We start from the raw sequence: 23,282 nt of genomic DNA on the forward strand, positions 1-23,282 counted from the left end.
CCACAACTCAGGTCTGTAATTGAACTTTTTGGGATATATATTGTTTAAAATAAACTAAAGGTATGCGTTTTGTTGTGAACAAAGTTCATTTTTTAAATGTGGTTGATATAATCCCATGTCAATAAATGTTTTAAGAAAAACATCCCTTTCTCATTATTATTTTGTATTTTATGATCATGCAACAATCTTTGTTAACATAAATAATAATATACTGAGGTCGCTAGCGACATTTAATATCTCTACATGCTCAGATGTGGGTTTTGTAAATTGAGAGACAGGTCTTTCAACCTATCGTGTATTTCCCACCCACAAGTCTAGACCAATCAAAGCTCAAATGGGGCGGGTCCATCTTCTCAACGAACTGATAGGAGAGTGCGGGAAAAACGACGCAGTGGCATTGTGCTTCGAGGACTGTCTAGGTAAGGACACGGTAAGCTCCTCGTCGTTGTATTAACCAAAATCCGATATAAAAGTAATTTGGAGTTATTAACTTATTTTGCTTATATTAGAGTGCATCTGTACATCAACGACAGCGTATAAAGCAGTATACTTTGCCACATAGAGACTAAGGAACGCTGAACAAACATGGCTGCTAAAGCTAGCGGGCTAACAAGCTAACACAAAAGCTACAATTCGCTGTCGTTGAGCTAAAAGAAGGCGGACCTGTTCCATGTGGCGCGTGATTGGGTTTTATGCAGGATCGTCACAGCACAAGTGTATGGCACAGATGGTAGAGTACAGTTTTATCCTGAACAACATACTTGTTTGGCAGCTAGCTACAACAAATGGCTTAGAAGTTAACGTAGCAAGTAACTAACATTTTTGTATAAATATGTTTGCAATGAAAAGGTCCGTGTCTCTACTATTCTGCATAACTTATCAATCAGCAGCATGGTGCAAAGGTCAGATCTGAAACCATGTTCATGTGGCAAATAAGCTTGCCAGCTGTCATGAGTAAGTGTCCTGTGCTTTTCTTGACCTTTCATTCTTTACTTCTGGTTATTCTGTCCTCCAGCCCAATTATGTCACTGGTTATGCTGATGCACCTGTTTTAGTATGTATCTATTGATTGCTGAGGTTGTGGAAATCCTTGATGAAAGAGAATTGAGTAAGGCTTGAATTACAAATTAAGTTAATGTGACATGGGTCAGGTCCGTGAACAACTGACACACAATTGAAACTTTATAATTTCTTTGATCATGTCCCATGTTTATTGTATTGTAGTATCAAGATTCCATTGAAATGCCCCCAGTTCTTTGTTTGCCGCCACATATTGTGGTGTCGCATATGGCTCAGTTGGTAGAGCATGGCGCTTGTAAAGCCAGGGTTGTGGGTTCGATTCCCACGGGGGACCAGCAAAAAAAAGTATATTCACTACTGTAAGTCGCTCTGGATAAGAGTATTTGCTTAAATGACTAAAATGTCAATATTACCCAATTCTCACCTAAGTAGCTATGTCGATTTGTAACTGTAGGGTTGCTGGTTCAGCCCCTGGTACTCACCGGAGCATGTATTTCCCTTCCAGGACCAGTGATGAACAGGATAAGGATCCACGTGTTGCCATCGAGCAGGGGCCGTGTGGCCCAGACCGCTCGTACCCAGGAGCCCCAGGCCTGCTCCTTCACTCAGCGACCCTGCTCCCAGCCGCGCCTGGAGGGCCTGGAGTTCTGCATCAAACACGTCCTGGAGGACAAGAACGCCCCTTACAGACAGTGTAGCTACGTCTCCAACAAGAATGGCAAGCGCTGCCCGAACGCAGCCCCTAAGGTGGAAAAGAAAGAAGGGTGAGTGAAGCAACTTGGATATAAATGCATTTTATCGAACTCTCAAAACAACCACATTTTGATGTATATGGGCTTAAATGTGGGAAAACACTTGAAGTTTATCAATGAAGACTGAGTCTTTTGCTTTTCAAGTCAGTTCTTCAGAAATATCTGCGACATCTTGAATTCTCTGTGACATTAGTTCTTATCTGACGTGTGATTCTTATGTCTACATTCAGGGTGACCTTCTGTGCGGAGCACGCTAGAAGGAATGCCATGGCGCTCCAGGCCCAGCTGAGAAAGGCCTCGTCCGGACCCTCCCCTGAGGCCCTCCTATCTCAGCTCAGTGGGTACAACCGCCCTGAGACGCATGGCCTGGACAGTGGCCGCAGTGAAGCCACCCGCATCCTAGGTGAATAACGTTCCTGCATCTTTTTTTCCCCTTCACAGCCATATGCAATGGCAACATGTTTTAGAATAACTTAATTTTTCCTAGAGTGAACTTCAGTTCTTAACCAGTCTGCACAATAACTTATTTCCCATTTGCACCCTCATTTCTTACATGTGCTTGACCTCCAGAAGATGCATGGACTAATTTCACTCTCCCTTTACTACACACTATTGCTAAAAGGGCCCAAATCAAGTCTGACCGCTTGTGGTAGCGGTTCAGATCCTAACAGGGCCAACATTAACATCTTCCCATGGTCTGTTGGTTTTCCCCCATATTAACAAAGGGAATAGTCAATTCAGTTGGAAGGAACAAAACTCCTCCTTTACAAATCATAATGATGACTTTCTAAATCATTATTTCAACATGTTTTTCAAGCTAAAACATACAGTGCATTCAAAGTATTCAGACCCCTTGACTTTCTCAATTGTATGTTACAGCCTTATTCTAAAATGGATTCATGTCTTTTTTATTATTTACAAACAATACCCCATAATGACAAACCAAAAACAGGTTTCTAGAAATGTTTGCAAATTGATTTAATCCATTTTAGAATAAGGCTGGAAGGTAACGAAGTGGAAAAAGTCAAAGAGGTCTGAATACTTTCCGAATGCACTGTACATACCCTTGGTCATGTAGTGTATGTGGACACCTGCTCGTCGAACATCTCATTCCAAAATCATGGGCATTAATATGGAGTTGGTCCCCCGACCCCGCTGCTGTAACAGCCTCCACTCTTCTGGGAAGGCTTTCCACTAGATGTTGGAACATTGCTGCAGGAACTTGCTTCCATTCAGCCACGAGCATTAGTGAGGTCGGGCACTGATGTTGGGCGATTAGGCCTGGCTCGCAGTTGGCGTTCCAATTCATCCGAAAGGTGTTCGATGTAGGGCTGGGCAATTTATATAGAATACATTTGTTTTTGCGCGATATTCCAAATGCCTGTATCGCAAGAATTTAGTTAACATTTATTTTTTATTTTTTTGTGTTTATGTCCGCATGTTCTCATGTTGTAATTTTGGTCTCCTCTCCTTCGCTCCTCTGTGCTGTGTGTACCTTCCCCATTTACACCAGAGATCTGTATACAATGACGAGATGCACGTCTCCGCCCTAACAATGGGAGTTGTTGTCCCAAAGGCGGGAAGGCAGGCAACAAGCTTAGTTCCAAAATAAGCCCATAGAAACGCATTGGCCTTATTTTGGACAGATTTCCGTGGGAGTGAAACCGCTCGCTTTGCCTCTTCCTCTATGGTTTACACACAACAAGCCCCTGCCTCTCGCACCAACAAAGTTGAGAGATCACATCTTCCTCTCTGGCAAGCGGTTTCAACTCACTATTTGCATTTGAGGTTTGGTCCAAAATAATCTAATATGGAAAAACACATTGAGACATTATTTTGCTGTAATAGAGAAGTTAACTTTTCAAACAATACCATTTTTGTTTCAACTACTCAAATTGCGCGCAGAGCAGACACTACTAAAACGAGTATCAATGAACATTGATTCTGGAAAGTGAATGCTCCGTTTGTCGTGCATGGAATTGGTAGGTTAGCAGCATTTTATCCAAAGACTGTTAGACTAGACAGCTAGTATATGTTTTGTAAATGTGCAATAAGCATAAAACACAATTTTATATAAGGAATTGGCAACTCATTGTCATTCTGAGCAATAAGGTAGGCCACTTGATTTCAACATCTGAACAAAGTGGACAGGGTAACATGCTTTTCAAACAGTTGGAGACAGACCGACAAGGTTGTGTTCATAACAATTAAACTGTTCAACCTTGTTAGCTAGCAAATAGATCCTAGTTGGCTAAACTTGAAATATAAAGATTAGCTGGCTAATCACTAGCACGTGGGCTTGTTGATGTGACCTATGTAAATGTTAGACATTATTAGTGAATGTGCATAATGCACGGTTCTGGTTACAATTGTAACAAAGGGCATTTTCATAGACTTGAAAGCCAGATCGGTGAATCTTGCAAAAAAGCAAGTTAACTAAATTATTATGAGAATAGTTTATTAGTGTGTCTTATGGCTGTGGAATGCTTATATTTAGCCTAGGTATAACTTCACAAGCCCTGAATTCATTAGATTAGTGCTGACTGTTCTGAAATGAAGTGTATTTGACCTTCTTAATTGAAAGGATTCAGACCCCTTGACCTGTTCCACATTTTTTTTATGTTACAGCCTTATTCTAAAATGAATTTAAAAAATAAATAACAAATCCTCAATCTACACACTACCTCATATTGACAAAGTAAAAACAGGTTTTTAGACATTTTTGCAAATGTATTAAATAAAAAGCATTCAGAGCCTTTGCTATAAGACTCAAAATTGAGCTCAGGTGCATCCTCTTTCCATTGATCATCTTTGATGTTTCTACAACTTGATTGGACATGATTTGGGAAGGCACGCACAGACCAGTCTATAAGGTCCCACAGTTGACCGTGCATGTCAGAGCAAAAACCAAGCCATCAGGTCAAAGGAATTGTCCGTAGAGCTCAGAGACTGGATTGTGTCGAGGCTCAGATCTGGGGAAGGGTACCAAAAAATGTCTGCAGCATCAAAGGGCCCCAAGAACACAATGGCCTCCATCATTCTTAAATGGAAGAAGTTTGGAACCACCAAGACTCTTCCTAGAGCTGGCCGCCCGGCCAAACTGAGCAATCCGGGGAGAAGGGCCTTGGTCAGGGAGGTGCTCCAGAGTTCCTCTGTGGAGATGGGAGAACCTTCCAGAAGGACAACCATCTCTGCAGCACTCCACCAATCAGGCCTTTGTGGTGGAGTGGCCAGACGAAAGCCGCCACTCAGTAAAAGGCACCTGACAGCCGGCTTGGAGTTTGCCAAAAGGCACCTAAAGGACTCTCAGATCATGAGAAACAAGGTTCTCTGGTCTGATGAAACCAAGATTGAACTCTTTGGCCAAGTGTCACGTCTGGAGGAAACCTGGCAAAATCCCTACGGTGAAGCATGGTGGTGGCAGCATCATGCAGTGAGGTTGTTTTTCAGCGGCAGGGACTGGGAGACTAGTCAAGATCGAGGGAAAGATTAATGGAGCAAAGTACTGAGAAATCCTTGATGAAAACCTGCTCAGGACCTCAGACTGGGGCGACGGTTCACCTTCCAACAGGACAATGACCCTAAGCACACAGCCAAGACAACGCAGGGGGGGCTTCGGGACAAGTCTCTTAATGTCCTTGAGTGGCCCAGCCAGAGCCTGGACTTGAACCCGATCGTACATCTCTGGAGAGACCTGAAAATAGCTGTGCAGCGACGCTCCCCATCCAACATGGCAGAGCTTGAGAGTATCTGCAGAGAAAAATGGGAGAAACTCCCCAAATACAGGTGTGCCAAGCTTGTAGCATCATACCCAAGTAGACTAGACGCTGTAATCGCTGGCAAAGGTGCTTCAAAGTACTGAGTAAAGGGTCTGAAAACTTATGTAAATGTGATATTGAAGTATTTTTTTGTTTGTTCAGATTTCTATTTTTTAAAAATATATATGTTATGGGGTATTGTGTGTACATTTGAGGTGGGGGGAGATTTAATCCTTTTTTAGAATAAGGCTTGAACGTAACAAAGTGGAAAGTCAAGTCTGAATACTTTCCGAATGCACTTGCTAGCTAGTGTCATGACTTTCCTGTTTCTTTGTTGCTTTGAGCCATGCCGTAGAGCAGAGGTATTGACTAGTGCTTGTCTGTCAGATGTGGACAGCTGGAGTGAGGAGGAGCAGGGACCGCTGGTGCTGGACCAGACATGGAGAGGAGATCCAGACAGTGAAGCTGACAGCATCGACAGTGACCATGAGGATCCTCTTAAGTAAGGCACCTTTTGGTGTTGTGTGCTTGCTTGTGCTCACATTACATGGGTCTTGTAATGCCATGAGATTAGTTTCCAATAATTATATACTCTGTAAAAATCATGTAACTTTTCAAGGCATTGCTATTGGAGTGCATTTAGCTAACCTTTGCTTTGGGCTGTGTCAAAATTATGAAAGCAAGATCAGAGTAGGGCTGTGGCGGTCATGAAATATTGTCAGCTGGTGATTGTCAAGCAAATAACTGCCGGTCTCACTGTAATTTACCCTTAATTAACATAAACCCATTTAGCATCTCCTGGCTTCCACACATAGCATAGAAGCCACTGATGCAGACCTTTTTAGAACATCGACATTTTAGAAAGTCTAATAAATCCATGTAATATTGCCTACACCATCCACAATACATCCATTTGTTTTAGACCTGTCTAAAGAGACATGATAAGAAGAAAATGTAGTCTATTTCAGAAGAACATAATGGCGTACTCTGAGTTGTGCTTTAGGCCATGATCTGGCTATGTCATATGGCTGTGTGTGACACTAGTTAATTTAGCAGACACGGTTTGCTTAGAATTTCGTGGCATTATTTTGTAGTATGAAGAATACAATTGAACATAGCTGAAATGAAATATAAAATATATTTTCTCCAAACGATTTGAGTGCGCACATGTGGCTATTGTGTTGAGGGGTTAACAAAGAAACGGGTACTCCTATATGCTTAATTTAGAGTTATGTAACTTGTGATAAATATTGGGCTATATGTTTAGATTTCTAATACATTCTAAGGCTGCATGATGCGACTAATTTGAAAAAAAGTCTAAGGCATGAGCTCTGCTTAGTTTTTTGAGAAGGCTGTACACACTTCATCAGTCTCTCATTCACAATTTGACAAGCACTTGATAATGCTTTGAATTTCCCGGCTGCATCCCCTTTGTGTGGCCGTAATGCCCCCTAAAAAAATCCATACCCTTTGCTGCCAGTGGCCATTGTGCCCTTGGGCTGAATTTAATAATTATAATAACCTTCTCTGGGCTGCGTGCCGAGACAACACCTCTCATCCACATGGCTCTCCGTCATGTGATCGGGTCTTTTTCGCAGGCCACAAATGAAGACTGACACATCGGGGATGCAACTGCGCGCGTCCTTATCCAATTCTGAGGCGCATATTGGAAGAATTGTCCACATTGTGAGTAGGACTACCGAACAGCAAAAGCACTAGCTTATGTCAATCTACTATCCCCCATTGTACAAAAGTTGACCAATTCTATTGGGCAACTTGTCCTGCTGTGCGAGAAATAAATACTCCAAACATAGTTTGGGACAGTTGTGGGATGCAACCACTAGCATCAAAAAACCTGTTTTTTTTAAAGTACTAACACAACAGATGAGAACGTTTATCTTAAAACGTTGATAACTTAGGCTATTTCTTCACATAAGTGCAGCAATGTGCACACGGCAGTAGGCTATAAGCGCGAATGTTCAATTTTCTCAAAAGTGACCACAAATGCGATTTATGCATGTATTGCTTTTATTGTAAAGGTGCATTTTTATGGTGACAATTATCTTCCCCAAGCTTAACTCACGCGCTGTGTATGTATGCCAGTTAGGCTCTGCACCCGTTGTAAATCGGATTAATGTGCTTTATCAAAACATATAGGCCTATGGGCTAGGCTACGTGAGGTGTGCGACCTATGATTTGAAAAAGTTGCAATAAAAATAATGTGCTGTGTGCCTTAAGCTGGGCATCATTCACAAGTGATAGGCTAATATTGTCTCCATCACTCTTCTTGATTTAATCTTGTCTTTACGTATAGTAAATAATGTTACTTTTAATTTGATCTAGAATGGACCATTATCATGCACCTGTCTCGAAACAGGGGCACCGGAAAGAAATGCATGTCATCTATGCACTTAAATAGCTAATGGGCGATGCTTTTTACGTGGTTCATTTTCATGCCAGCCAGGTAGGCTATACTCCTGTTGTGAAGAGAAGCAATGTGCTTAATATTAGGAAAGTTGAGAAATAAATATTAGGCCTAGCCTATAGAAATCTGATGGGATCCTCTTTTTAATAGAGTCCATCACCCTGTGTTCTCACGCAATTGCATAGCCTATAGTAATGTTGCGCAACATGAGCTAATGGGCTCTCATTAAGTGTTTTGACTTAGATTTTCGATTACATTTGCGTTGATGTGATTTAGAGGCGCAATGGAGTGCAGAGTACCAGGCAGTTAGCAAGTTTGGTAGGCTATTAATGATATCAGCAGCATCATAGCTTAGAGAAGCCTAATTACCGTGAAATTTGACTGCCTTCATGAATCGTGACCGCCGGTGTTGCGACTATACGGTCAACCTAACAACCCTAGATCAGACAAATATTTGCAGTAGACTGTTAACTGTTTGCATTGGTTGTTTGACCTACAGACATGCAGGGGTGTACACAGCAGAGGAGGTTGCTCTCATCACACGGGAGAAGCTCATCAGACTCCAGTCTCTCTACATCGACCAGTTCAAACGCCTGCAGCACCTCCTCAAGGAGAAGAAGCGCCGATACCTGCACAGCCGCAAGGTGGAGCATGAGACCCTAGGTAAAGCCATGGCGCTGCACTAACCCAGCCAGTTCTGGCCTGTAGTTAGTCAGGGTTGTGACCAATAGAGTTCACTGTAGCGGAACATTTTTAAACAGAAAATAAATATAATCGTTCCAGTTGGACAGCTTCATATAGTACTCCATATTGAACAAAACCCAGGTGTGATCGTGGGTTTTCCAGTTGAGATAATTGTGGTGATTCCTGCGTAATTAATGGGTGCGCTTTTTGAATACTGGCTCTGACCCCTTGTGTTTTCTGTCCAACAGGGAGTAGTTTGCTGACTGGCACAGAGGGTCTCTCCATGAAGGAGAGGGAGAACCTGAGGAAGCTGAAGGCTCTCCGTCGGTACCGCCGCCGGTACGGCGTGGAGGCTCTGCTTCACCGGCAGCTCAGAGAGAGGAGACAGGCTGTCACAGAAGGAGCTCCTCCTCAGGTCTGTGGCTTAACTGTTTGTAGGGATGGACTCTAATGCCGCGAACTCCAGCAACCGTCTGTGGCCTGGCAGAAGTAACTAGTTGTGTTCCAGGTTGTATGTGAGTCTCAGAAGATTGACTGTGGAAATTCCTAGCATCCCAAATCCACTCTGCTCGAGCCTCACATAGGGCTGGGCGATATGGCCTAAAAATCATATCTATATTTTTTTTGAATTTATGGGCGAGTCATGATATACAAAAGTATGTGGACACCCCTTCAAATTAGTGTATTCAGCTATTTCATCCACACCCATTGTGTATAAAATCAACAATGCAAACATTGGCAGTAGAATGAATGGCCTAACTGAAGAGCTCAGGGCAAAATACTGCATGTAAAAAATATACCTAGGCTAAATATAAGCCTTCCACAAACATAAGACCCACTAATAATTTAATTTGAGCAATAATTTAACATGCTTTTTTTGCAATAATAACTGATCTGGCTTTCAAGACTGTCTATGAAAATGCCATTTTGTTACAAATTTTACCAGAACCGTGCACATCCACTTTGTTACAAATTTTACCAGAACCGTGCACGTCCACTAATAATTACCAAGTTCTTGTAGCAGTCGTTATAGAAAATTAACACGTGTCTCATAAAAAATGCTAGTCAGTAGCCAGCTAATCTTTTATATTTCAAGTGTAGGCAAATTTGCTCCATTTGCTTGCTAACAAGGTATAACAGTCGTGTTCATTGATACTTTCGTTTAGTAGGGTCTGTTATACATTTTGGGATTTGAGACATAAAAATGGTATCGTTAGAAAGATCTATTACGAAGTGTATAAGCGTTTCGGTGTCCATATGATCGATTCTTTTGGACCAAACCTCAAATGCAAATAGCGAGTTTAAACTGCTTGTTGTAAGAAGAAGTTATTTCGTCATTGTGAGTGGCAGGGGCTTGGTGTCTGTATGAGAAGGTGCACAGAAGGCGCAAAAGAGACGAGACCAAAAATGCAGAGCGCTCATAAAAATTTAATAAATTGATTCTTGCGATACAGGCATTTGGAACATTGTGCTAAAACACCAATTCAAATTAATTTGATATATCGCCTCAGTACAATAGTGCCAGCAGAGGGAACAGTGTAATATTTTGCGGGAACGCAGGCAGTACGCCGGATTTGGTATATCCTGATTAAGACATTGCTTGAACTGGTCAGCAAATACGTTAAAACCTCTTCTGATGAAGTTGTGTTTAATAAACTTTGGCTGAGGAATTTGTTTGAGGATTTTAACCATAGTCCTGTGGTTGTGTGTTCTCTCTACAGGTGCATACGATGAGGTCTAGCCAGAGGTGTATCTCCTATGTGGAAGGGACCCGCTGTTCTAACCAGTGTCTCCCAATGACGCGACACTGCGTCTCTCGTATCCTTCATACTGTTCTTCTGTTGTCATCTCTATGATCAGTCATGTGATTACCTAAAGTTCAAATTTGAATGAAAATAATATTTTTCATTGACTTTTGTGGGTGTTAAACTACACATACTAATGCTTGTTGTGCCGAAAGCCTTTATTTTTTTGGCCTAAAACTTCAGCATTAGCTAGTAAGGCGTTCCAAGCTTGTTAACCAGTCAGCACAGTAACTTATATCCTGTTTGCACCCTCATTTCTTACATGTGCTTGACCTCCAGAAGATGCATGGACTAATTTCACTCTCCCTTTACTACACACTATTGCTAAAAGGGCCCAAATCAAGTCTGACCGCTTGTGGTAGCGGTTCAGATCCTAACAGGGCCAACATTAACATCTTCCCATGGTCTGTTGGTTTTCCCCCATATTAAAAGGGAATAGTCAATTCAGTTGGAAGGAACAAAACTCCTCCTTTACAAATCATTATTGCAACATGTATTTCAAGCATAAAGATGCATCAGTTTCATTACATTGTTGGTCTGCTCGTAATCAACAACCGTATAAGATCAACAGAATGGTTGACGTAGCAAGTATTTTTCCAAGAATCAATAAAACCTGATTAATTCAGAGTGACGCTTTTGTGTTTTGTGTTGGAAAAACCAAAACCAGCAGACACTACTAGGCCCTCCATGGAATGAGTTTGACACCCCTGGTCTAACTGGTGGTTGTTTGTTTCTGACGTTCTGTTGCATGCCCACGATTCCTATAGATGCCCAACACAGAAGTAAGATGAACTGATCTAGCCTTGATTTCCAGGCTTCCTCACATTGGTTCCGATAGCAGAGTGATACACGAGACTTGGAAGTATCTTAATGGGAGACTGTAACTGATGTAATTACCATCATCGATATCAGTTATTTATCTTGACCATAAGACATCCAGACATCTACCAGGACAGTAACCAGGTACTGTTCAAGATGTGTCCGGGGCTGAAGGATGTTCCCTGTGACCGGCCCGTTCACATGGGCCAGTCAGAGGAGCCTCGCTGCCCCCTGCACCTCTCCCTGCCTCCCCCCATGTACCAGCCTGAACAGGAGACGGCCCTGACCCCAGAGCAGCTAGATGCAGTACTACCCAAAGACATGTACCTGAGTGCTGCAGAGCTACAGCCCACGGAGAGCCTGCCACTAGAATTCAGTGACGTACGTAAAGTCTGACCCACCAAGTTTCCTTCTCTTATGATATACTCATAGCCTGGAATCCAGATGTTTGTGCTAACATTCCACTCCTTGTACTCTGTCTGGCATATGACACAGTACAAGGAGTGAAATGTTACCACACAACAGGTCTGGATTCCAGGCTATGAGTATATCATAAGAACAGGAAACTTGCTGGAAGTCTGTGGTGTATGTATATCGCGCACTAATTTTCACCCCCAAGATTTACTTTCACTCTCCCTCTGCTTACCATTATTGCTAACGGTGCCTTAATCAAGTCTGACAGCTTGTTGTAGCTGTCCAGATCCAAACCGGGCAAACATTAACAACTTCCCATGGTCTGTTGGTTTCCCCTCCCATATTAACAAAGGGGATAGTCAATTCAGTTGGAAGCAACAAACACATTTATTCCTCCGAAACTGATTTCACCCCCCCAGAATGTCTGAACAAAAATATAAATACAACATTTAAAGTGTCGGCCCCATGTACTAAAATAGTTTCAAAGTATTTGAGATGCTAAAATCACACTTTGATTCCATGCCTTCTAGAATGGCCTTAAAGGGATACGTTGGGATTTTTGGTGTTTCTTCTCCAGAGTCAATGAACTCGTGGATACAATTACAGTTGAAGTCGGAAGTTTACATACATTTAGGTTGGAGTCATTAACTTGTTTTTCAACCACTCCACACATTTCTTGTTAACAATCTATAGTTTTGGCAAGTCGGTTAGGACATATATTTTGTGCATGACACAAGTAATTTTTCCAACAATTGTTTACAGACAGATTATTTCACTTATTCACTGCATCACAATTCCAGTGGGTCAGAAGTTTACATACACTAAGTTGACTGTGCCTTTAAACAGCTTGGAAAATTCCAGAAAATGATGTCATGGCTTTAGAAGCCTCTGATAGGCTAATTGACATAATTTGAGTCAATTGGAGGTGTACCTGTGGCTGTATTTCAAGGCCTACCGTCAAACTCAGTGCCTCATTGCTTGACATCATGGGAAAATCAAAAGAAATCAGCCAAGACCTCAGAACAAAACATTGTAGACCTCCACAAGTCTGGTTCATCCTTGGGAGCAATTTCCAAACCCCTGAAGGTACCACGTTCATCTGTACAAACAATAGTACGAATTACTTGTGTCATGCACAAAGTAGATGTCCTAACTGACTTGCCAAAACTATAGATTGTTAACAAGAAATTTGTGGAGTGGTTGAAAAACGAGTTTTAATGACTCCAACCTAAGTGTATGTAAATTTCAGACTTCAACTGTGTGTGTATATATGAATGAATTAGATCATGTGACACTTAGATTGCAAACAGGTGGACTTTATTTAACTAATTATGTGACTTCTGATGGTAATTGGTTGCACCAGATCTTATTTAGGGGCTTCATAGTGAAGGGGGTGAATACATATGCACGCACCACTTTTCCGTCATTTATTTTTTAGAATTTTTTTAAACAAGTTAGTTTTTTCATTTCACTTCACCAATTTGGACTATTTTGTGTATGTCCATCACATGGAATCCAAATAATAAAAATCCATTTAAATTACAGGTTGTAATGCAACAAAATAGGAAAAACGCCAAGGGGGATGAATACTTTTGCAAGGCACTGTACTTCCAAAGTTATGGCTTAAGGACAACAAAGTCAAGGTATTGGAGTGGCCATCACAAAGCCCTGACCTCAATCCTATAGAAAATGTGTGGGCGGAACTGAAAAGGCGTGTGTGAGCAAGGAGGCCTACAAACCTGACTCAGTTACACCAGCTCTGTCAGGAGGAATGGACCAAAATTCACCCAACTTATTGTGGGAAGCTTGTGGAAGGCTACCCGAAACGTTTGACCCAAGTTACACAATTTAAAGGCAATGCTACCAAATACTAATTGAGTGTATGTAAACTTCTGACCCACTGGGAAGGTGATGAAAGAAATAAAAGCTGAAATAAATCATTCTCTCTACTATTATTCTGACATTTCACATTCTTAAAATAAAGTGGTGATCCTAACTGACCTAAGACGGGGAATTTGTACTAGGATGAAATGTCAGGAATTGTGAAAGAGTTTAAATGTATTTGGCTAAGGTGTATGTAAACTTCCGACTTCAACTGTATGTCTCTACGTGCAGTATGAAGGAAGTTAGAGGTAATTTTGCGAGCCAATGCTCACTAGCACAAATGCTAGTTAGCAATTGCGCTAACACTATTTAGCAACTTCCTACAAACGGCACTCAGACAAAAATGGTATCCACGAGTTCATCTGATTCTGGGGTTAGTAGATTAAAGGCTTCTTATCCAAAATCCTGAAGTATCCCTTTTTAACAAGGCTCAAAGTAGCGGGAATTGCAGTGGGGTCGTCAGGTTAATTTTTTTACAGATTATTATATGGGACAATATACAAAAGAATTTGAAAGATTTAACTTTTTATTTAAATGTATTTATTGGTTCTAATAATTTTAAGAGATTATTGTAATAAATGTAAGGTTATTTATTGATAAATCAATTTACAGATTTTATAGTTTCATTGGATTTGGTGGGATGTGGTCAGCAGAAATTCCAGCGCAAAAAATGAGGTTCCCGTTGATAAAGTTTGGATACCACTGGCTTACTGTGTGTGCTCAACCATAGCATTAGTGTTAATCCATCACAAAAATCTGCCTTTTACCTCCCCTGTAATGTAGCGGTATTAATCTACTCTGCTGCGGAATAGAAACATCTTGTAACATTTACCTCTAATGTCCCCCCCCGTAGGACCTGGATGTAGTGGGGTGTCCTCCGTCCCCTCTGATGTTTGACACGGCCCTGGCTCTGGAGGACCAGACGATCAGGGCCATCGCTGAGGGTCCCATGGACATCCTAACTGGCGTTGAGCTGGACGCTTCGGGACACGACTCTGCTGACATGGAGCTCTCTGAGAGAGTTCTGCAGTCTATAGAGGACCAAGTGAGTTGTCGTCCTTGTTTCCTTAACCCCCTAGAGTCGACTGACACGCCGGTGCGTCAATCTAAGTTGCATAACAAACATCCCCGTCAAAATCCATCAGTTTAAGCTAGAGATCTGTTTTTTGCATTTGATGCGTCTAAATCCACCGCATCCGCCAGTGTCGCACTTCCGCATCTGCGGTGAAAGGTGGCTGAAATGGAGCGGTGTTTGTCAGACCATGAGACATCCCGAAAATCAGTCTTCTCACATAAACGTCTGAACGGTTTGGCCTAAACTATTATGACCTGTCTATGGAAAAGGGAGACTCACGTGTTATCAGTTTTTGCTCTAGGATCCCCACAAGTGTCACAGGACTCTTCTGAAGGTTACCGGTAAAAAAGGAACCAATTTAAGTGAGGTAGTCCCAAAAAGGGATTGAAAATGTGTTTAATATATATACATACACACACTACCACTGCCACCAGTCAAAAGTTTGGACACTTACTCATTCAAGGGTTTCTTTATTTTTAGTTTTAAAAAATTACATTGTAGAATAATGGTGAAGACATCAAAACTATTAAATAACCCATATGGAATCATGTAGTAACCAGAAAAGTGTTAAACAAATCACTATGTTTTAGATTCTTCAGAGTAGCCACCCTTTGCCTTGATGACAGCTTTGCACACTCTTGGCATTCTCTCAACCAGCTTCACCTGGAATGCTTTTCCAACATTCTTGAAGGAGTTCCCACATAAGCTGAGCACTTGTTGGCTGTGTTGCCTTCACTCTGCAGTCCAACTCATCCAAAACCATCTCAATTGGGTTGAGGTTGGGGGATTGTAGAGGCAAGGTCATCTGATGTAGGACTCCATCACTCTCCTTCTTGATCAAATAGCCCTTACACAGCCTGGAGGTGTGTTTTGGAGCATTGTCCTGTTGAAAAACAAATTATTGTCCCACTAAGCGCTAACCAGGTGGGATGGCGTGTCGCTGCAGAATGCTGTGGTAGCCATGCTGGCTAAGTGTGCCTTGAATTGTAAATAAATTACAGACAGTGTCACCAGCAAAGCACCATCACACCACCACCTCCATGCGTCACGGTGGGAACTACACATGCGGAGATCATCCGTTCACCTACTCTAAGACTCATCAGACCAAAGGACAGATGTCCACCGGTCTAATGTCCATTGCTTGCATTTCTTGGCCCAAGCAAGTCTCTTCTTATTATTGGTGTCCTTTAGTAGTGGTTTCTTTGCAGCAATTTGACCATGAAGGCCTGATTCACGCAGTCTTCTCTGAACAGTTGCTGTTGATGTGTCTGTTACTTGAACTCTGTGAAGCATTTATTTGGGCTGCAGTTTCTGAGGCTGGTAACTCTAATGAACTTATCCTCTGCAGCAGAGGTAACTCTGGGGCTTCCTTTCCTGTGACGGTCCTCATGAGAGCCAGTTTCATCATAGCGCCTGATGTTTTTTGCCACTGCACTTGAAGATAAAATGTCTTGACATTTTCCGGATTGACTGACCTTCATGTCTTAAGGTAATGGACTGTCAATTCTCTTTGCTTATTTGAGATGTTCTTGCCATAATATGGACTTCTGTCTTCTGTATACCACCCCTGCAACTGATTGGCTCAAACACATTTAAGAAGGAAACACTGGAATGAGTAGGTGTGTCCAGACTTGACTGGTACTGTGTGTATATATACACTACCAGTCAAAAGTTTGGACACCTACTCATTCAAGGGTTTTTCTGTATTGTTACTATTTTCTGCATTGTAGAATAATAGTGAAGACATCAAAACTATGAAATAACACACAGAATCATGTAGTAACCAAAAAAGTGTTGAAAAAAGCAATATATTTGAGATTCTTCAAATAGCCAGCCTTATGCTTTGACAGCTTTGCACACTCTTGGCATTCTCTCAACCAGCTTTATGAGGTAGTCAACTGGAATGCATTTTAATTAACAGGTGTGTGTTCTTAAGAGTTAATTAGTGGAATTGATTTCCGTCTTAATGCTTTTGTGCAAATCAGTTGTGTTGTGACAAGGTGGGGTGGGGGGGGGTATACAGAAGAGAGCCCTATTTGGTAAAAGACCAAATCCATATTATGGCAAGAACAGCTCAAATAAGCAAAGAGAAACGACAGTCCATCATTACTTTAAGACCTGAAGGTCAGTCAATACGGAAAATGTAAAGACCTTTGAAAGCTTCTTCAAGTGCAGTCGCAAAAACCATCAAGCGCTATCATGAAACTGGCTCTCATGAGGGCAGCCGTAGGAATGGAAGACCCAGAGTTACCGCTGCAGCAGAGGGTAAGTTCATTATTTACCAGCCTCAGAAATTGCAGCCCAAATAAATGCTTCACAGAGTTCAAGTAACAGACACATCTCCACATCAACTATTCAGAGGGGACTGTGTGAATCAGGCCTTCATGGTCGAATTGCTGCAAAGAAACCACTACTAAAGGACACCAGTAGGAAGAGTCCTGCTTGGGCCAAGAAACATGAGCAATGGACATTAGACCGCTGGAAATGTGTCCTTTGGTCTGTAGTCCAAATTGGAGGTTTTTGGTTCAAACCACTGTCTTTGAGACGCGGTGTGGGTGAACGGATGATCTCCGCATGTGTAGTAACCACCATAAAGCATGGAGAAGGCGTTATGGTTTGGGGGCGCTTTGCTGTTGACACTGTGATTTTATTTAGAATTCAAGGCACACTTAACCGGCATGGCTACCACAGCATTCTGCAGCGATACGCCATCCCATCTGGTTAGCGCTTAGTGGGACTATCATTTGTTTATCAACAGGACAAAAACCCAACACATCTCCAGGCTGTGTAAGGGCTATTTGACCAAGAAGGAGAGTGATGTCGTGCTCCATCAGATGACCTGGCCTCCACAATCCCCCGACCTCAACCCAATTGATGCAATCTCTATTGCACTCCACATTGCCCTTTCCCACCTGGACAAGAGGAACACCTATGTGACAATGCTATTCATTGACTACAGCTCAGCGTTCAACACCATAGTGCCCTCAAAGCTCATCACTAAGCTAAGGACCCTGGGACTAAAACACCTCCCTCTGCAACTGGATCCTGGACTTCCGGATGGGCTGCCCCCAGGTGTTAAGGGTAGGTAACAACACATCTGCCACGTTGAGCCTTAACACAGGGGCCCCTCAGGGGTGCGTGCTCAGTCAGAGTGTACTCCCTGTTCACCCATGACTGCATGGCCAGGCACGACTCCAACGCCATCAAGTTTGCCGAAGACACAACAGTGGTAGGCCTGATCACCGACAATAATGAGAGCCTATAGGAAGGAGGTCAGAGACCTGGCCGTGTGGTGCCAGGACAACAACCTCTCCCTCCACGTGCTCAAGACAAAGGAGATGATTGTGGACTTCAGGAAAGAAAAGAGGACTGGGCACGCCCCCATTCTCATCGACGGGGCTGTAGTGGAACAGGAAGACCCTAAAAATTATCAACGACTCCAGCCACCCTAGTCATAGACTGCTCTCTCTGCTACCGCACGGCAAGCGGTACCGGAGCGCCAAGTCTAGGTCCAAAAGGCTTCTTAACAGCTTCTACCCCCAAGCCATAAGACTCCTGAACAGCTAATCATGGCTACCTGGACTATTTGCATTGCCACCCCAACCCCCTCTTTTACGCTGCTGCTACTCTGTTTTATTATTTATGCACAGTCACTTTAACTCTACCCACATGTACATATTACCTCGACTAACAGGTGCGCCCGCACATTGACTCTGTACCAGTACCCCCTGTATATAACCTCCCTACTGTTATTTTATTTTACTGCTGCTCTTTAATTATTTGCTATTTAAATAAAAAAAATATCTTAAACTGCATTGTTGGTAATGGCCTTGTAAGTAAGCATTTCATTGTAATGTCTACACCTGTTGTATTCGGCGCATGTGGCAAATAAGATTTTATTTGGAATTGAGATGGTTTGGGATGCGTCGGATGGCAGAGTGAAGGAAAAGCAGCCAACAAGTGCTCAGCATATGTGGGAACTTTTTCAACACTGTTGGAAAACCATTCCAGGTAAAGCTTGTTGAGAGAATGCAAAGAGTGTACGAAGCTGTCAAGGCAAAGGGTGGCTATTTGAAGAATCTCAAATATATTTTGATTTGTTTAACAATTTTGGGGGGGTTACCACATGATTCCATGTGTTATTTCATAATTTTGATGTCTTCACTATTATTCTACAATGTAAAAAATTAAGAAACCCTTGAATGAGTAGGTGTCCAAACATTTGACTGGTACTGTGTGTGTATATATATATATTTCCATTGTTTTTTATTTATATATATATATCTTCTAGATTTAGGACAGACACTTCAAAACCTTGTTTCTTATATTTTTTTACTGTCCTTTTTGCCATTTATGAATGTTATTCAATGCGTTTCTATGGGCATTAGTAATAAAGGCCAAAATCTATTTTCATTATACCTAAAGGGGTCCTAAAAATAAAATGGCTAAATTGTCCATAGAATGACCGTATTAAAACAATTATATATGTCAGCTTACCACCCCCCTTCAAAGAAATGACTAACCAACAGCACAATACAGAAAAATACATTGTTCTCATAAAGTTGAATAGATTTAAAATGTACTATACCTTCAATGTATTCATACCCCTCAAGTTATTCCACATTTTAGTTGTTACAGCCTGAATTCAAAATGATGACATTTAATTTCTCACCCATCTACACACAATACGCCATAATGACAAAGTGAGAACGTTTTTAACATTTTATGAAAATGTTTTGAATTAAATGCAGAAATCTAATTTATGTAAATATTCACACCCCTGAGTCAATAATTTTGTAGAAGCGCCTATGGCGGCAATTACAGCTTTGTGTTGTCTTGTATATCTATCAGCTTTGCACATCTGGATTTTCACGTTCTTCCTTGCAGATTTTCTCAAGCTCTGTTAAGTTCGATGGGGAGTGGCGGTGAACAGCAATCAAGTCTTTCCACAGATTTTCAATGGAATTCAAGTCTGGACTTTGGCTGGGCCACTCAAGGACTTTCTCATATTTGTTCTGAAGCCATTCCAGCGTCGCTTTAGCTGTATGCTTGGTCATTGTCCTGTTGGAACACAAATCTTTGCCCCAGTCTGTTTGCACTCTGGAGCAGGTTCTCATCAAGGATTTGCCTGATTTGGCTCCATTAATTGTTCCCTCTATCCTTACCAGTCTCCCAGTCCCTGCTGCTGAAAAGCATCCCCATAGCATGATGCTGCCACCCCCATGCTTCACGGTAGGGATAGTGTTAGATGGGTGATGAGCTGTGCCTGGTTTTCTCCAGAAATGGCACATTGCATTCAGGCCAAAGAGTCAAATTTTTGTCTAATCAGACCACAGAATCTTTTGCCTTATGCTCAGTCTTTCACGTGCCTTTTTGCGTACTCCAGGCGTGCTGTCGTGCCTTTTTCGTCTGGTCACTCTCCCATAAAGCCCAGATTGGTGAAGTGCTGTTGAGACCATTGTCCTTCTGGCAGGTTCTCCCATCTCTGCCAAGGAACTCTGTAGTTCTGTTATTGGGTTCTTTGTCACCTCCCTGACCAAGGTCCTTCTTGCCCGGTTGCTCAGTTTGGTTGGACGGCCAGCTCTAGGCGAAGTCTGGGGTAGTTCCATATTATTTTCATTTCCATATTTTTTCCAACACCGGTGTTTTGTTTCTAAATCATGTCCAAACTATTTAATTGGCAACAGATGGACTCCAAGTTTTAGTGACATCTCATGGATTATCATAGGAAGTTGGATGCACCTGAGCTCTATTTGGAGAGTCATAGCAAAGTGGTGTGAATACTTATGTAAATTAGGTATTTCTGTATTTCATTTTAATACATTTGCTAAAATGTCTACACGTTTTCACGTTGTCATGGGGTATTTTGTGTATATGCGTGAGGGGAAACGGATCTATATAATCCATTTTGAATTCAGGCTGTAACACACCAAAATGTGGAATAAGTCAAGTGGTATGAATACTTCCTGAAGGCACTGTACATTGTTGATGGCTAATGCCTGCTATAAATTAATCTAGCTTTAGCTAAACTGCTCATCTTCTTCCTCTCCAGATTGTATCAGAGGTAATAGGAGAAGGGGACACCACAGAAAATTCATCAACAGAACTGGACCATGTTGCTGCAGACACCTCCAGATGAAAGAGCTTTGCCTCAACCCATGTTCAAATTACAAACTTGTGTTGAATTACAGAGACTAATATTGAGTTGACCAATTCAAAGCCAGGATAGATCTACAAGGTGGTAGATCATAACGGTGCCTTTGCACACCATTGCCAAATGACTACTGTTAAGTCATTGTTTAATCAGTTGTCGTATTGCTAACTTTTGCTCATACTCTCAATGAGTCATTTCAATGTCTGTCTGGTCTCGTGCACTGTTGCCTTTCTGAACTTTACCTGTGTAATTTAACAACTCCTGGCTTCTCCATAAACTACAAACAGATTATATATTGTATACCAAGTCAGTGTTGGTATAGTGAAGAGATGAAACACCCTTGCAAGTCTTTGGTTTGTTACTGTTCACTAAACACTCCACAAATAAATGTATTGATCATTTGATTTTTACCTTCTGTATTGTAATTACACTTCTCTTATTATAGATTTCTCAAATTGGTGAAACTTAATTCTTCCAAGTAGTTTAGTTTGAACAAATAGCCTACTCTTGAAACAAATGACACTATTATACCAGTATGTAACTAACTGTGTGTCTGTCGGATTCATTTTAATTGTGCAGCACCACTAAATTGTTACTGGAAGTGCCAGTATTTTGGTTTGCCAAATGCTGAGAAAATATTATTCTCCAAAGCATCATTCGCTAAACATGGGATGTTTGAGGCTACAGGTGATTCAATGGTGGGTGATATATATGTGTATATATATATGTGGCAGAAGTTTGGACACACCTACTCATTCAAGGGTTTTTATTTGTACTGTTTTTTGCATTGTAGAATAATAGTGAAGACATCAAAACTATGAAATAACACAGAATCATGTAGAAACCAAAAAAGTGTTTAAAAAAAAGCAATATATTTGAGATTCTTCAAATGGCCACCCTTTGCCTTGACAGCTTTGCACACACTTGGCATTCTCTCAACCAGCTTCACCTGGAATGCTTTTCCAACAGTCTTGAAGGAGTTCCCACATGCTGAGCACTTGTTGGCTGCTTTTCCTTCACTCTGCAGTCCCGACTCATCCAAAACCATCTCAATTGGGTTGAGGTCGGGGGATTGTGCAGGCCAGGTCATCTGATGCAGCTCTCCTTGGTCAAATAGGCTTTACACAGCCTGGAGGTGTGTTGGGTCATTGTCCTGTTGAAAAATAAATGGTAGCCCCACTAAACCCAAACCAGATGGGATGGCGTATTGCTGCAGAATACTATGGTAGCCATGCTGGTTAAGTGTGCCTTAAATTCTAAATAAATCACTGTCACCAGCAAAGCACCATAACACCACCACCTCCGTGCTTTACGGTGGAAAATACACATGCAGAGGTCATCCGTTCACCCACACCGCGTCTCACAAAGACAAGGTGGTTGGAACCAAAAACCTCATTTCCACCGGTCTAATGTCCATTGCTCGTGTTTCTTGGCCCAAGCGAGTCTCTTCTTATTATTGGTGTCCTTTAGTAGTGTTTTTTTTGTTGCAGCAATTCGACCATGAAGGCCTGATTCACACAGTCCCCTCTGAACAGTTGATGTTGAGATGTCTGTTACTTGAACTCTGTGAAGCATTTATTTGGGCGGAAATTCTGAGGCTGGTAACTCTAATGAACTTATCCTCTGCAGCAGAGGTAACTCTGGGTCTTCCATTACTGTGGCGGTCCTCATGAGAGCCAGTTTCATCATAGCGCTTGATGGTTTTTGCAACTGCACTTAACTTTCAAAGTTCTAGAAATGTTCCTTATTGACTGACCTTCATGTCTTAAGGTAAAGATGGACTGTTGTTTCTCTTTGCTTATTTGAGCTGTTCTTGCCATAATATGGACTTGGTCTTTTACCAAATAAGGCTATCATCTGTATACCCCCAAAGCTGTCATCAAGGCAAAGGGTGGCTATTTGAAGAATCTCAAATATAACAAAATATTTTGATTTAACACTTTTTTTGGTTACTACATGATTCCATATGTGTTATTTCATAGTTTTGATGTCTTCACTATTATTCAACATTGTGAAAATAAAGAAAAACCCTGGTATTATATATATACATCTCCTTGGGTGAGGTTAGTCATGCTTGGCAATGTGGGACTGAATTTGGGCGGATAACACAATTTCATTCGATGACATGAAACGCTGCCTGCAAGCAGCAAGGCAAAATGCAACCGACAAAGACAAAACGTCCTAAAACAGCGGAGCGCTTTCATACGATTTAAATGTAGGCTATTTATAGTTTATGGCACGTTTTCTGTGGTAGCCTACTTGCTGTAAATTGCTCTGGATAAGAGCGTCAGTTAAATGTGACGAATTGACTTGAAAAGGTGGCATCCTATAACGGTGCCACGTTGAAAGTCACGGAGCTCTTCAGTAAGGCCATTCTACTGACAATGTTTGTCTAGGGAGCTAGCTCCGTTTTATACACCTGTCAGCAACGGGTCTGGCTGAAATAGCCGAATCCACTAATTTTAAGGGGTGTCCACATACTTTTGTGTAGG

The 23,282-nt window shown here is 41.7% G+C and overlaps 1 protein-coding gene across 6 annotated transcripts; it reads left to right on the plus strand.

The window, feature by feature from the left end:
* Nucleotides 1–374: 374 nt before the first annotated feature.
* On the plus strand, nt 375–21,194 carry kansl2 (KAT8 regulatory NSL complex subunit 2). 6 transcript variants are annotated; one of them, XR_014615108.1, is made up of 11 exons: nt 375–430; nt 1,526–1,784; nt 2,003–2,175; nt 5,918–6,032; nt 8,455–8,618; nt 8,888–9,054; nt 10,361–10,457; nt 11,385–11,644; nt 14,415–14,606; nt 15,985–16,125; nt 20,689–21,194. XR_014615108.1 is itself a non-coding variant. In XM_084187900.1 (10 exons), the coding sequence occupies exons 1-10, from the start codon at nt 918–920 to the stop codon at nt 20,773–20,775; spliced, it is 1,551 nt and encodes a 516-aa protein (XP_084044026.1). In that variant the 5' UTR covers nt 392–917; the 3' UTR covers nt 20,776–21,194. The 6 variants fall into 6 exon arrangements, 5 of the variants coding, with proteins under 5 accessions (XP_084044026.1, XP_084044027.1, XP_084044028.1 ...); XM_084187900.1 differs by lacking the exon at nt 15,985–16,125 and having other exon boundaries at nt 392–954; XM_084187901.1 differs by lacking the exon at nt 15,985–16,125 and having other exon boundaries at nt 392–430.
* Nucleotides 21,195–23,282: the final 2,088 nt, after the last annotated feature.

This window comes from Coregonus lavaretus (assembly GCF_964263955.1).
Source record: "Coregonus lavaretus genome assembly, chromosome: 22".
In the NCBI taxonomy this organism is placed as follows: domain Eukaryota; kingdom Metazoa; phylum Chordata; class Actinopteri; order Salmoniformes; family Salmonidae; genus Coregonus; species Coregonus lavaretus.